The 16,377-nt window shown below is 34.5% G+C and overlaps 1 protein-coding gene across 3 annotated transcripts in view; it reads right to left on the bottom strand.

The window, feature by feature from the left end:
• The window catches only part of Dhc62B (Dynein heavy chain at 62B), a 279,647-nt gene that overhangs the window by 65,637 nt on the left and 197,633 nt on the right, over positions 1 to 16,377 (bottom strand). For all 3 annotated transcript variants that reach the window (XM_072529938.1, XM_072529940.1, XM_072529939.1), the window contains 2 exons: positions 9,261 to 9,477; positions 2,379 to 2,669 (listed from right to left, as the gene is read on the bottom strand). In XM_072529938.1, the coding sequence (XP_072386039.1) occupies positions 2,379 to 2,669; positions 9,261 to 9,477 (508 nt within the window). The remainder of the gene's footprint in view (positions 1 to 2,378; positions 2,670 to 9,260; positions 9,478 to 16,377) is intronic.

Raw genomic sequence — 16,377 nt, 5'->3', positions numbered from 1 at the left:
GAACGGCTTTTTCTGAGAAGACTGGAGCTTATTTTATATGACAGTAATGTTTTACCGAATTATCAGTTTGGGTTAAGGAAACAACATGGTACTATCGAGCAAATTCATAGGGTGGTAAAGACTATCAGAAAATCGCTTGAACAAAAAAATTACTGTACTGCTGCATTTCTAGATGTCTCTCAAGCATTCGACAAAGTTTGGCATGTAGGTCTTATCTCCAAAATTAAATCTATATTTACTCATCCCATAAGTTCACTTTTAAGATCCTACCTGACAGATCGATTCTTTCAAGTCAAAAGAGGTGGGGAAATCACTAACCTGTTTTCAGTTTGTTCCGGAGTTCCACAAGGAAGCATACTAGGACCCACCCTCTACTTAATATACACATCAGATCCCCCAACGACGACCAATACAACAATCGCTACATATGCCTATGACACAGTTATCATGGCTTCAAATTCTACAGCAGCTGAAGCAGCCCAGGTATTACAAAATCACCTACTTAAACTAGAGAGCTGGCTTAAGCTGTGGCGAGTCCAAGTTAACAGTTTAAAATCAACACAAATAACGTTTACTTTAAAAAAAGGTGTCGCGCCACCAGTTTCTATAAACAACACTCCACTACCAGTTAATACCGTCGTTAAATACTTAGGAATCCATTTGGATAGCAAACTTAATTGGGACATCCACATCTGAAAGAAACGCCTTCAACTCAGCATAATCTACAGGAAAATGTATTGGTACATGAGTCTAAAATCAAATTTTAGCCTGGAGAACAAACTTCTGATATATAAATGTATTTTAAAACCGGTATGGCAATATGCAGCACAAATTTGGGGTACAGCAAGTAATACCAACATACAAAAATTTCAACGTTTCCAATCGAAAGTATTGCGCCAATCTGTAATGCCCCTTGGTATATCATGAACCACAGATTACACCACGATTTACAGCTACCAACAGTTTGCGAAGCAATATCTGCTGTATACAAAAACAGACTATCCTGCCATCCAAATCCGCTGGCCACGGATCTGCTCAACATTTCACACGTAAGAAGATTAAAACGACCAGACCCTTTGGACCTCTAGTAAATCAGGAAAAATAGAGCATAGTGTCATGGTGCGGTGAAATAACAAGTTTCTATTCTGGTGTTGTCTAAATCTTTCCTTAATTTGTGTTTTTAGCCTTGTAATTCTCATATGTGTGTCAGTTATGTTTACCTGTATTAAACTACATATGTTAAGTAAAAGTTTAAATTGATTGATATATCATAGATTATATTATATATTTTACCAGGGTGCTCGCCACTGGGCAGCTTCCCACTATGTTATTGTACATATATTATACATATTGCTTATTGTTTATAATGAGACAGATTGCAATAAACATTGGATGTTAAATAAAAAAAAATACTAGTATATATGTATAAAAAAAAGGTTAATGCGAGTTGATAGTAAAATAAAGGTAAAAGATATCGGCATAGTTCGCAACAAAGGAAAAAATATATAATAAAATATGTTTATAAGATGGAAGGCAACCGTATATACGTATTTCTGACTATTAGTCATCTTCAGTACTGTGCAGCCAAGTTAGAAAAGGAGCATATTAACTTGGGAAAAAATCACTACAGGAGCAATGCTACCAATTTGTGGCAATAATGTTAGAAGACTCTGAGGTTTCCAGAGCAACAACCAACACATCCACGGAGGAAGCTAAGCTACCTGAGGAAAGGAATACCAAACGTTTAGAATATTTCAAACAAGAAAAAGGTTAATGCGAGTGGATAGTAAAATAAAGGTAAAAGATATCAACACGCATTAACCTTTTTCTTGTTTAAAATGTTGTTGCTTGTTTCATGTTACAGATTCAGGTATTTCTATTTTCAACATTTTAGCATATGTATAGAATGTGTAGATTAACATTGTCATAAGCCTCTTTTATATCTAAAAACGAAGCACTGCTTTTTTTATAAGTAAAGGAACTATAAATGTCTTTTTTTTTCTTAAACCAAACTGAGATTTTGGTAATAGGTCGTTCTTTTCTAAACGAAATTCCAGACGGTTTTTAATAAGTCTTTCATATGTTTTAAGTACATATGAAGGGAGAGCGATTGCAGGGTAAGAATCCCAATTCTTTAATACCTTTTCTGGTGTTAAGATCGGGAGAATAGTATAAACGTGCCATCGCGGCGTGACAAAATTTCGTTATAAAGATTCAGAAGCGTAGTATTACTAATTTTTGAAAGATTTGATAGCATCTAGTAATGGATATCATCAGCACTGAATTTGAATTTTTCAACACAAAGTAAAATTATATCTCGAATAATATAAAATACAACTAACTAATAATTAGTATATATTCCTAAATATTATGCTTACCATTTTCTGTTGAAAACATATCCCTAGGGAGACCGTTTATATTCCAATTCTGAATAGTTACGTCTGATCCTAAAACTGTCGCCATATCAAAAACTTCAGCAGTTGGTATACCTAACGATTTAACATATTGATGCCATGTTTTCATTAACATTACTCTAAAAGTACTATTAAACGGCGAGAGATACGAAATAATTCCACAAGATAACAAAATATCTCCAGCTAAACCGTCGTACTGTACTTGGAGCACTTCAGCTGCCGTAGTCCATCTGTCTTTTTCACCTCCCAATCCCCCTAAAATTTACATTTATTTTATAATTATTTTTTAATTAAAACAAACATAGTTACCGACGTAACTATAAATAATTAATAGTTAATAAATTAGTCAAAAAGACAATATAAATAAAAATAGTTTTCAGTTATAGCTGTTGAAAGTTTTCAATAACTAAAAAAAATGTATAAAAAAATAGTATTTATTTAAAAAAATATTTTTTTATGATTCTGTGTAGCATGATATAATGATGAGAAAAACTAATAGGGTAAAGGTTACAGTGATTGGCCACTTCAGCATTGGAGTTTGATTAATATTTAAGGCACTAATTTTTATTAAAAACCATATATTTAAATAATAGACCAAATATTAGACTAAAGTATCCTCTTTATGACTCTTTATGATTCGTATAATAACTGCCATAGTAAGTAGATCGTTGCTGGCCACCACTAAGAGGCTAAGGTATCCTAGATACATATTTTTATTATTTATGTATCCTAGGGTAAATTATATATAGTGGCCAGTTAAGAAGGTAGATGCAGTTAATTTAATTTTTTTAAATAAAATTTCACTTAAATATACCTTAATATTATTTTTTGGTGTGTTCGAATTATTCCTAAAGGATTTAAAAAAATATTTTTGTCATTTAAATCAATGTTTATTTGGTATTTTAAACATTTTGGTATTTGTAAAATATTCAAAGATTGGCCACTTACTTTCAATTATTGGCCAGTTGAATACCAGTAATTGGCATAGGTAAGTCATATTATTAAAACAATAGGTAGGCACCTAGCTGTACTATAGCAATAATTGATTTTAACAATAGAATAAAAACAATTTTTTTAACGATTTTGTTTAACAACAGTATTACAAGAAAAAATTTTATCTTTATCTACAGAAGGACTAATTTTTATAATGCACAAATTGTGATATGTTTGGCTGGATTCATGCACACATGCTGCACACATAAAACAAAGTTTCCAGCTATTGGAATATAAGGAAAGTCATTATGTTAGGGTTCATAATCACTTTCAGAACTTCTGAAAACTTTTCTTACGTTTCGTTGGGGTATTTTTGTATTAATTGTCCACTTGTCCACTTGTCCCTGCTGCATTATCGTGTTTGTTTAAATTGAGTTTCATTTTTGTTTTCTTTCGCTCTGCCGTTTTATTGCTTTCCTGTTTTGATGTTTTTTCTCCCATTTTATTGTCGCTTTTTTTTTGATTTGATAATCTGTCTGTTTCACGTGCTTCTTTTCTTTCCTGCTCTTGTTTTTAATCGCCAGTTTCTTCACCTGAACTTTTTTTCCTTTCTAAATTAGTTAAAACAAACTGTAATCTGTGGCTATGCTTTTTTCTTTTTCTTTATGGTATTTTAGGTCAAATCACAAAATGTCGAATGCTTCTATTATTTTAGACATTTTCTTTATTGTCCTCTATAAGTAATTCTTCTTCTATAGACATCTTCTGATAAGAATTTTTTTACAGATCCTTTCTGTGTTACATTTATGTACATACACTTGTCTTTCTGTGTTACTTGTATGATTTGTCTTCATAGTTTCTTGTAAATGCTAAGTTTGTTTTTTATTTTCCTGTATACGTCATTCGTCTAAATGCCCATACAGTGCAAAATATTCTTCTATTTTTTCAGCGGTCTTCATATTTTCTTCGAAAGGCATGTCACTTAATAAATGTTGGTTGCTTTTTGTCTCTTCATTTACATCTAATCTAAACAGTAAATTTTCGTCGAAAATAATTTAAATATTTTCTATTTTTGTGTCCATTGCTCTATTGATTTCTAGGTGTTCGAAATCGTAATATCCGTATATTCGCCAATTATTTTCTTGAATTAATTAAAACATAAACAGAATATTATGTGAAATGTTTTTCGATACTTGTGTATTATTATCTGGATACATCTTAGCCTCTTCTTTGTTTTTAGACATTTGGTAAAGTCTATTCCTGATGCGTTTTATGAATATAATCCACTTGCCTAAAACCCATTTTTTATAGTTTTAGCTTTTAAGCAGTAGGTATACTAATGTAACTCAATATTGGTGCAACAGATAAAAGCATATTGTATCCCCATTAAAAATTTTAGTGGGGTCTTGCAGAATATAAGATAAATGTTTGACTTTTTAAATATTCTTTGACTAAAAAAACTATTTACGGACATTTCCTTCTAAAAAAACTGAACTGGCCGAAGTAACTGCTTCTGGTTTTGGGTGAGTTAAAATGTCATGGCGCTTAAGAAAGTATCGATACCAGGCCTCCTCCTAGAAAATTTTCCTTAATTGGGTTTTCTCGTGAGTTTGAATATAAAAATTCCTTAATCGAATCTTGAATATCTACTTTCCTAACTGGAAATCCTTTTTTGTAACTTGTCACTATCCATTCTTCTAAAATAGCCTCTTTCTTACTGGACAAAATCACTGCTTGGTCCTAAAGTAATCCTATTAGTAAACTTATCTCTTCTTCTAAACTGAAGAGTTTGATGTGATACTTTAAACGCCTGGGAAGCTTGTCTTTGTGACATCCCATCTTCGATGGACTTCAACGCAAGAGCAACATCTTCTTCAGAATTTTTTTCGTATTGTGCACCCTCTTTTAATTTGGGCATCTACAAAAAAATCTCTATGTACTTATGTGTCAACCACTAAACATATAATATTATTATTAAAATGTATTTTTGCAGGTAATGGCCGGCTCTAATATAAAAAATTTACACCCAGTGATTGGAAAGGAAGCACTCACGCAATTATTGACTTTTTTAATTTACATTTAAATGCAAAGAAATTACAAACCAATTAAAATGATATCTTGTCAAAACAAACGTTGCACAAAAAGTTCTCCATTTCGGAGGATTTCATCTTATTTTTTAGAAATACATTTTATATGGTATCGTGTACTATTTTAGATACTTTCTTGGTTCCATATCTATTAACACTTACATTAAGAGGAAATTTCGTATTGGGATCATTGTTTTCTATGTCACCTGCTCTACTTGTTACGGATTCTGGATCTGTATTTCTAAGCTAGTATTTTCTTCTACTATTACAGGAATATTTTCAATGTTTCAATGTGTATTTGATTATTTATAATAATTTTTGAAGTATGCTTAATAAAACCCTCATTTTTTCATCCTTTAAATTTACGATTTCAAGATTTAATTCTGGCTCACAGATTTTAGATTGGATTCTCCCATGGAATTGGTTCGTTCCTCCCTGCTGCTATGTATCTTCGCGTTTATCCATATCTTTCATTTAATCAGTATTAACGGATAGACTTGCCTTCAAAAATTGAAAAATATAACGTCAAAAAATCGGAACTATGTTTATCCGTTTCAACAAAGTTTTCCATTTTTTCCTCTCCAGCGACGTTTTTAGATGTTTTGAATATAATTTCACTGACCTCCGTGTCTTTATCTTGTTCTTTTGTTTTGCCAAAGCATTTAGAATAATCAATTGCAAATACATTCTAAGGAAAAAACCCACAGGCACGAAAACCATTTCTAATATTGTCTGGTTTTGCTATTAACCTTTGTTTTTAAAGCTGCAGCAAAATTGTACTGTGTTACAACTTTAGTGGGGTACTCTCTCCGAAACTTTAATACACCGCTTTTTCATCCTTCTTTTAAGGGCTTAAAGCCGGCTACACCTGCAGGTTGCATAATTCGATTCGAGTTAAGGTATACAGCAATTAGAATTATCTGTAGCTTTGTGCATAATTCACTTATTTTATAGGTTAAATGTGTACTGTGACCATCAATGAGTAAGGCTATTGTAAATTTGACGTTATTTTTGCTTAGGTAAGAATAAAGTATGTTTCCTATATATTCGTGGAACAGCTGATCTTTTAAATAACCGTTATCACTGCACCTAATTCCCCAGGTGTCAGGTACAGATTTAACAATTTCGGCTGGCAGTCTTTTGTAAACATAGATAATCATATGTGGGGTCATAACACTACAAACTGAAAATGTAAACATCACTGTGATAATATTTTTTGAATAATGTTGTATTTCATAAACATTTTTCGCTCCTCTTGATGCAAGAACTTTTTTGTTTTTTAAACAACGTCAAAAACAGGTTTCGTCTCCATTGTAGATTATGCTGGGATCTTCAAGAACTTCAATTGTTTTTCCTTTAAATAGTTTTTCACATTAGTAAACCAGTTTCTTATGTCTGCTTCGGCTACAACTGGGCTAGCTACTGTTATTCCTTCTGCGGTTTTTAGAGTTATATTTAGGTGAAGTTTTAAGAAGGAGTGATTCCATCCTCTTCCTGGATGGTTATCTTTAATCGGATTTTCTCTATGGACTGCGTCAAGGAAATATTTCACAGAATCTTGAATGTCTTCTATTTTACGTGGAAATCTTTTCTTGTATAAAGTCAAAATCCATCTTTCTAGAACTACTTTTTCTTCTGAAGTTAATACTGGGTTAGATCCAGGAGAAACTTTATTCTTAAATCTGGTACTTGATCGGAACTGAAGTGTTGCTCGAGGAATCTGATATAACTTGGAAGCTTCTCTTTAGTCTTAATTATACATTCTTTCTATTTTTTTCGGTAAGAAACACCTGCAGAGACCTTTAGCATGTTGTAACTGAAAAAAAGCATTGCGATAGTGATTGGCCACGCTGAAATATAGTAATTAGCCTACGGCCAACGACTGTTGAATATGTAAATGCAACAATAAAAATAACGTAAGTTACAGTGCCCATTTTTATGGAAAACAAATTACCTATATCTGAAAACATATTTTAGAAATTTAACACAGTAATTGGCCGCTTGGCCAATAACTGTTTATATACCTAAATTACTGATATAGTTATTGGCATAATAATTTGGCGCATTTTTTGTAATCTAAAAATATTTGGGTTTGGGACTCAAAAGTTGATCAGTTGTGACCTTCTTTAATAACTCATGCAAAATTATATCTATATCTACAACGATAAACTTTACAATGGATCAAAAACAAGTGTACAATCCTTTAGAAATTAGTAAGTTTTTACCTGTAAACAAATAAACTGGCGACAACAAGAAGTGCGGTAACAGCAGAGATTCATAATATTTATAAATTTATGTTAACATGGCCAATCACTATATAATGGCCAACGACTATCATTTACCCTACTGTGTTAATCGTATTAATAAACTTTATAACAAATATCATAATCAAATAACATTATTTTTTTCAGCACCTCACTCTATTCCTAGATATATTCTTCCCAGTGTCTTCGACGTATTCCGTTATCTCCATGTCATCCGTTTATTTTCCTCTTAGTATTTTACTATTTCTTTTACTTTTTTAGGTCTCCACTCTCCTGTTGACCGCTTTGTTTTATCTTTTGTCTCTTTCCTGATTAAGCTTCCTATCCATCTTCTACTATGGTAGTTTGTGGTAGCTACTAGTTATGCAATTTCCTACATATTGTGCTTTTATTGCGAGTCCAATTTTAGTATCCTATTTCACAGCTTTATTCCAAGCATAAACCTTTTTTATTTTTCGTTTGGTGTACAAACAAACATAAGCAAAAATTGCAATTCATTTACTTAAATATAACGACCTGATTTCTAGAATTTTTAAAATCGCTTCTTAGTAAACAATGTGCCTTAGTATTATCAAAAATACAGAAGTGATCCAACAACTCACTGAAATGTAGAGTAAAGAAGGGACTTATTTCAGTAACTCGCCAGTTTAAAATTGCTTTTCTAAGTATTTGATAAAAACTTTATTTTTGTATAAATTATTGTTTGAGTTTGTTTAACGAAGATAAATGCATATTCAAACGGACATAGAATAAAAAAAGAGTTTATTTGTATTTTAACATTAAATGCAGAACATTAAATATAAGAGAATAACTAAAATGTATTAATTTCTGTAAAGATTTAAAGTCTAAGATCCCACTGCAACATCACTACGTTCATAATGTAGTTAACTAAACTTAGATTTTTATATACTTAAGGCCGCAAATATTTTTAATTAAATTACGAGATAGTAATTCATTTTTAAACAAAAATATTATTTTGTTTATTTATATCTTTAATAAAATACGCAAAATACGCTGCTCATGACGTATATAAATGTTTTTTATATCAAATTAAAGCTAACATTTTTCTTAATAGGTCTCTCAGGTTGCCCGAGAAAAATTGTCGCAAATTAGGGTTACCAGCTGTAAATCACGCGAGGTATCAAAGATAAAGTAAAATAAAGCCGCAAAGCCACTGCTTTGAAGTATCAGTTGTGTGAGTTTTTAAAACATGCGTCGAATGGTCGATAGTTAGTACAATATAACACTTGTCCAATATATTAGCACTTGTCAAAGCAGTGTCGTTGGTTTTTTCTCAGGCAATCTTATATTATTATATTAAAAAAAATAGCTTTAATTTTACATAAAAAACATACATATGCAACACGAGCAGCGTATTTTATTTAAAAAATAAATAAACGAAATGAAATTTTTGTTTAAAAAATATTTGCAGCCACATTTAGAACGGCAACCTAGTATTAACGTATTCTACTAATTTTAAATATATGAAAAAATTTGAGTTTGATTAACTATGTTATGAACATAGTGATCTTGTACTATAAACGATTCATAAATTATCTTACCGATTAATTTTTTCGCTCGTAATAACTTATTATTACATAAGTCAACTTCAGCCTGTAATTCTTGTTGCTTTTTTTGAGCTATATCTAACTGTTCCCGCAGAATTGCCAATTGTTCTTCCAATTTCTTCACCTGAGCTCTCTTCTCCAGTAACATTGTCATCATGGTGGTAAATTCGTCTTCTGCAGCTTTAAGTTTCGCCTTTTTTGGAGCTACTACCTATAGTATTAAATTTATATGTATATATACATATATATGCTGTTTCGAGCCGCAGCGAGTAAGGTCATGATTGCCAATATGATTTCCAACATCCGAAACGGATAGGAACCAGAAGAAGAAGATACATATATATAAAAATATTGCTCGTATATATATATATATATATATATATATATATATATATATATATACGAGCAATATTTTTACTACTTTTTGATCACTTTTGTAGAAGGGGGGGTTTTAGATCTCTAGTTACACATGGGATATGCACTTAGAAAAGATCAAAAATAGCACTTTCTACTAACGAGCTATATCTCTGAACCCAGTAGACCAGTTTTAACTCACAATTTTTTTTTGATTTTAAACAATAAGAATGTACCTAATCTACAAGATTAATCAGCATTATTTCTTTAACCTGATTTGTTTGTAAGCTAGATGTGGTTACACAGCACAGCGCTGCCTGCTCTCTTCCTTGATGTGGCTACAATGCACAACACTAACTAAGCCTTGCATAACTTTACATATTACACAAGTTCAAACGGTTAAGTTCTCTCGAGCCTTTACATCTGGGTTTGGTTGACAAAAAGCAGAAGTACTTCATGGTTGAGATGCTTATGGAGCCTCTCTTCATGTCTCTTGGCGACTTTCTTAATTTTATTTGAAATCGATTCGACTTTAAGGTCTCTACGTAAATTGTCATTCCGAATATACCAAGGAGCACCTACAGTATTTCTAAGTATTCGGTTCTAAAGCGTTTCTAAATTTCCATTTAACTCTAAATGTTCGCTGATGTAGGTATGACCGCAATATTTCAACGAGTTGCATAGGAAATATTTTCTGTAGCTTCATCAACGGGCCTTCGTGCCATACTTTGTCAAATGCTTTTGCGATATAAAGGAATACTGCTATAAAAATTTTGTCACCTTCCAATGCTTTCTTTATTTTATTTATTATTCGATTAATCCGGTTAACTGTTAACTGTTTATCACGAAATCCAAATTGGTTTGTCGCAATAATATTTTTTTGTTCAATTATTTGGTTAATTTTTCGTAGTAGCAATTTTTCCTATATTTTTGAGATTATGGAAAGTATGGAAATTGACCCGTATGATGTTAATTCATGGTTATCCTGTCTTACTTTGGTTATCACTATGACTTCTGCAGTTTTCCAAAGAATGGGAACATATCTAAGAGAAGTCTAAAAGATGCATTTATTAGGGTAGTAAGCTTTAACTCACTATATCACATTTTTTTGTTGTAGTGTCAACTTTTTAATGAAACGATTTACAAAACCGTAAAATTTATATTTAAATGGGAATAAGCCACAATTAAAGGTTAAAATACGTTTATTGGCGTTTCAATTTCCACTTCGGAAATCGTTCTCAAAATACAAACATTAGTAAATTAAAAAAAATTTTAAACTTTACAAAGACGATATGTAGCAAAATGGGTGTTACTTGCTCTGAGCAGTAGAAGCACTGGGTATATCTTGAATACCATCGTCCTTACTAATCATGTGTTGTACTTTTTTACGTTTTCGTACAGGAAATTTGCGTGAGGAGGTATTGCTTCCACCACCTTTTTCTTCTTCTTCTTAAAGTTCCATCTCCTATCGGAGGTTGGATATCATAACGGCTATGGTCACTTTGTTGGCTGCTGCTCTGAAAAGTTGTAGTGAACTACTACAGTTAAACCATTGTCTAAGGTTCTTCAGCCAGGAGATGCGTCTTCTTTCTATGCTTCTTCTTCCTTGGATCCTTCCTTACATAATAATTCTCAGCAGCTCATATTTTCCTCTGGTTTTTTACCACCTTTTTCACTAGGTAAATAATTCGTCGCATTCATTATAGGATAACATCTCGTCTAGAATTTGACATTGTTCTTTCTCATAACTTATTGTTTTAAAAAATTTTAAATAAAATCCTTTATAAAAAGGTATATAAATTTTTTTTTTTTTTTTTATATACCTTTTTATAAAGGATTTTATTCAAAATTTTTTAATATATGGTATACAGCCAAATACAGGAACTTTGTTTCCTTGTGGATTTTTATTGTTTTACCTCTCTGCACTATGATAAACTGCACTCGCCGAAAGTAAGATTACAAATGATCAAACAGTGTAAAAAAGTAACAAGCAAATCCACGAATAGACAGTTACAACAGAAAAGTGCAGCAATAGTTGCATGCCGAGTGGCCACATTTAACAAAAATATTTCTGTAGGTTCTATGGTACTTGTGCCACAACAAAAAATCAATAAAAAAATGTATTATTGGTAAAATAATACTGCAGCTTTTCTGAATTATATTCAAACAACTAAATATTGATGAAAACCAAAAAAATAGCGAGGTGTCCTAGAGGTTAATTTTTTTTTATTTAACACACACACGCGAGCGTTCCACCCAACACCTAGTGACATGTGTATACCACTGCTAGTCAGCGGGATCCACATGTCCGAAGATCAAACCGGTCTCGCTCCAGAAGAGCTAATCATTCTGGATCGGTACCTATCTGACCCCCAGGTTTTTCCACCACCCCTTCACTACGTCTGACATACGCAGCGAAGGCTTATGAACTTTACGTCAGGCGATTTGGGTAATAAACAACACCCTCCGTATCTACATGATTGTGGTTAGGCCACCTAAACTTAAGGGGTAGCTAAGAGCTTTTCTCCCTATTTACTTTACTGAATTTAATTTGGTATTAGCATTACATTGGACTGGAGTCCCTAAAAAGTGTGTGCCCTGCGTGGAGAGGCACCAACCTAGGTTGGTGCCCCTCCGCACAGGGAAAGTGTGCGTTCGGTCACTCAGCTGCCGATTTGGCAAAAATTAATTTGTTCTCCTCGCCAGCTGGGCACCCGACTGGTCTGGCCACCAAGCCCAAGCTTGTCGCACATGGCCTCGATGCTCAGATTTCGCGTGCTGGTCTCCCAAATAGACCTGCCTTAAGGGCCTAAGCCAAAGAGTTTGGCTGTACAAAGAGAACTTATGGTTTTCTTTGTACTATATCGCATGTGTTTGCATGTGTGCGACGGGATCAGTGTCGCGCATATTGTGGTTGAAGACCCGGAAAACTATGAATAGGTACTAAGCTATTCCCTGCCACTATAATTTGTTCGCGGAATAAGAAGGTATTTTTGCGCCTATTTTATACTAATACTAAGACTAAAAACTAAGACTAAAAACTAAGATATTTTTTTGGTGAGCAAGGCCTGGTGTCCGGAACTCTAAAATGCCAGACCCCAGTTCTTATCCTTTTTTTTCCTACTTCTAATCCGCATTGCCTTTGACTAATCTGTGCCTATCTCAATCTTTGTGTTATTATCTTATTATTGGGACATATCCAGCTATTTGTTGTTTAGGCCGTCTATGTGTCGTCCTAATATTTTCGTCATAATCCGTCAGCTCTCTCAGCTTTCTGTTGGGGTGGTTTCTTATTTCATTGAAGATTTCATATGCTTTTTCATTCATTGTATGTAGGATTTTTTTCTGGTTCGTGTCTCTGTATAAGTACCTTAATGGTACATATTTCGGTACATTTAAAGCATCTCTTATTAGCTGATTTTGTGCTACTTGTATTTTCTTCCTGTTTGATTTACAAGTATGCCCCCAACCTGCTGATGCATAAGTTAATGTTGGAAGGATTATGCTATTTGCTACTCTTATTTTCGTAAAGAAGTTTAATTTGCTTTTCTTCCCGATTAGCGAGGCAAGTTGCGTCTTTGTTAGTTTGGTTTTATATACTGTTTGGTTTACATGTTCAGTGAATGTGAGCTTGTGATCAAGGGTCACTCCTAGGTATTTAGCTTGATTGCTCCATTCTACGTTTTCATTGGCTAATCTTAATTCCATATTGGGTGTTTGTCTTCTTTTCCTAAACATGACGGCCTGTGTTTTTTCCGGGTTGAGTGCAATTTTCCACTTTATGCTCCATGCGTGCAGTCGGTTTAGAGTCGTTGTAAGTCTCTTGTTGCGAAGTTTACATTTCTGTTGCTTGTTGCGATTGCCGTATCGTCTGCGTATAGGCTAAGCAGTGTTTTACGGTCGTTTGGTGTGTCTGCCGTATATATGGTGTATAGATATGGAGATAACACCGTTCCCTGCGGCACACCTGCCTCCAGAGTTCCGACTTCGGACAGGGTAGGCCCTATACGAACTCTGAATCTCCGGTTTGTCAGGTATGATGCAAGGAGACATGTCATTGCCTCACTATATCCATATTGGCTCATTTTAAAAAGCAGGCCTTCATGCCAGAGTCTGTCAAAGGCCTTACTGACGTCTAGGAAGGCTGCAGCAGTATACATTCTGTCATTATAACCTTTAGTGATGAATTCGGTTAGCCTAAGTACCTGTAGTTCGCAGGAGTGATTTGATCTGAAGCCGAATTGTGATTCTGGAATCGTTCCGATTGCTTCTGTCTCAGTTTGCAGTCTCTTTAATATTATTCTTTCGGCTATCTTACTTAATGAAGATAGGAGACTGATTGGTCGGTAATTCTGTGGAAAGCTCCCGTTTTTCCCTGGTTTTTCTATCATAATTACTTCTGCTTCTTTCCATCTGTCAGGAAAGTATCTTAGTCTAAGAATACCGTTGAATACAGCTGATTTCTTTGGATTTAATATTTTAATTATTTCTTTGATCTCTTCCGGACTTGTATGTTCTAGGCCAATTATGCCCTTTCTTCTCCTTAAGCGTCTACTAGCGCTTCTTTCTACTTCCTCCGTGAAGTCTAGATTTTCTGCCGGGTGAAAGTTTTTCATATTGTTAGATTCTAGTGTATTTCGCATTACCCCTACTTTTTCTTGCTCTGTGTATACCATTCCGTTTTCTCCATGTAGAGGCGGTATGAGTTTTTTATCTTTTCTGAGTATTTTTGATACTTTCTAGAATGCAGATTTATTAGGATTTAGTTCTTGGATGTATTTGTCCCAATATTCGTTTCTGTGTTCGTTTAGTCTTCTTTTGACTTCTCTGTCTAGTTCATTAGCAGTTCTTTTGTCTTTTTGATTCCTTGTTCTTTGTGCTCTTCTTCTTTTTCTGTTCTTTTCTTTGATGAGATCTTTTAGCTCATTTGATATTTCTTGGAATCTACCCTTTAGTGTTGTTTTTGTCTCCGTTTTTGAGCTGGCAGCGATGGCATTTATTATTGTTTGCTCTAATCTTGCTATACTTTCTTCCAGTTCTTCTATGTTGTTAATTGTTGGGATTGCCCCGATGTTTTCGCTCACTACTCTCCTGAAGTTAGGCCAGTTTGTTTTCTTTATTTGATGGGGCTGCAGTGGATTTAGTTCCACTGCGCCTAGGGTCATGACGATTACGTTGTGTGTGGAATCGCCTTCGTTTATTGATTTTATTTCATATTGTTGCCCTATATTGTGTAGAATTGCTAAGTCTATGTGCGAGGGAAGTTGTCCGTGGAAGCACGTTGGGTCCATTGGGCCCGCTACAATGGTGTTGTTTTTGTTTTTGAGATAGGCACAGAGTCATCTACCGTTCGCATTTGTCTGTCTGTCAAACCAGTTGGGCGATCTAGCGTTCAGATCGCCGATAATTACCGTGGGTTCGTCTGAATTTAATATTAGATCTAAGTCTTCTCTTAGTACCGGCTCGTTCGGTCTTACGTACGCCGAAACTATTTTCAGCGTTTCGTTGGCCGCGACGATTCGGACTATTGTTGCTTCCATGGTGACAAGGCCATTTGGCGTAGGCAGCAGATGGTGATCTATTTGCCTTTTTACCATTATGGCCGTGCCATTAGAGTTAGCTCTGTGATCGTTTCTATAGATGACATAGCCTGGAATCTTTGTTTTGATTCTTTCGACTATTTTAGTCTCTTGTAAGGCCATGACATCTATAGCGAGTCGGTTGGTAAACTCGTCTAAGATGTTAATTTTCGAACGAATCCCGCCCGAATTCCACGACCCGATCTGCAGTTCGTCCAACTGTTCTGGCATTATTCGGTTCTACATCTGCTCATTGCATCGAGGACTAGTGTAATTTTCTAGAACATACCCGAGAAGTGGTCTGTGAAAGCTCTTAGCTGATTGTTCATGGCAGCGATAAGTTTATCGCTGTTGGTGGAGGCGCTTGTTTGAGTTACAGGAGCAGCTTTTGGAGGTTCCGCTGCTTTTGTCGCTGCGGCATAACTTACGTTAGGCCGGGTGGTGGGTGCACTTGGTGCATCTTTGAATTTTGGAGGAGTTGTTGTTTTTGTTTTCCTTTTTGGTGCTTTTGAGCACCCCCTGTAACTGGCTGTGTATGCCTCTCCGCAGTTGGCACATTTGGCTGCGGTTTCTCTGTCCTTCTGGCATTCTGACGATCTATGGTAATCTCCGCATTTCACGCAGCGCGAGGCGCAGTGGCAGGCACTGGATCCATGGTAGAAGTTTTGACAGTTGTAGCATTGAAGAACGTCTCGTTGCTGTCTGATTTCATCTTCGATATTTATCCGAAGGTAGCAAAGGTTGTTTAGTTTTCGTACTTTTTCTGTTTCTTCTTCAGGAACAGTGATTTTGTAGAGAGGTAGAACTTTTTTTCCCCTCTCTCAGTGATCTGACTGATTCGATTTTTATTAGGTCGATGCTTTTGTCCTCAATTGCTTTTGCAATTGTTTTTAAGTCCATATTGACTTGTCATCCTCTGATTACAAGCCTTTTCGTCTTTGGTGCGTCGATAGGGTATGCTATAAAGTCGACAGCCGGTTTGTGGTTTTCTAGTATTTTCACCATCTCTAGGTACCCCTCTCTGCTTTTGGTCTGTATTACTACAGATCGCCCAGATTTCGCAAATTTGTTGTCAGATATGATGGCTTTCTCTGCCGCTTTGCGCAGGATATTCTGACTTTCTCCTACTGATTTTAATATTATTGCCGGTGGTTTTGGCAATTTTGATTGCTTTTCCG

The sequence above is a fragment of the Diabrotica undecimpunctata genome, chromosome 4, assembly GCF_040954645.1.
Source record: "Diabrotica undecimpunctata isolate CICGRU chromosome 4, icDiaUnde3, whole genome shotgun sequence".
In the NCBI taxonomy this organism is placed as follows: Eukaryota; Metazoa; Arthropoda; class Insecta; order Coleoptera; family Chrysomelidae; genus Diabrotica; species Diabrotica undecimpunctata.
The sequence above is the reverse complement of the archived record's forward strand: the minus strand, read 5'-3'. Positions and strand labels throughout refer to the sequence as shown.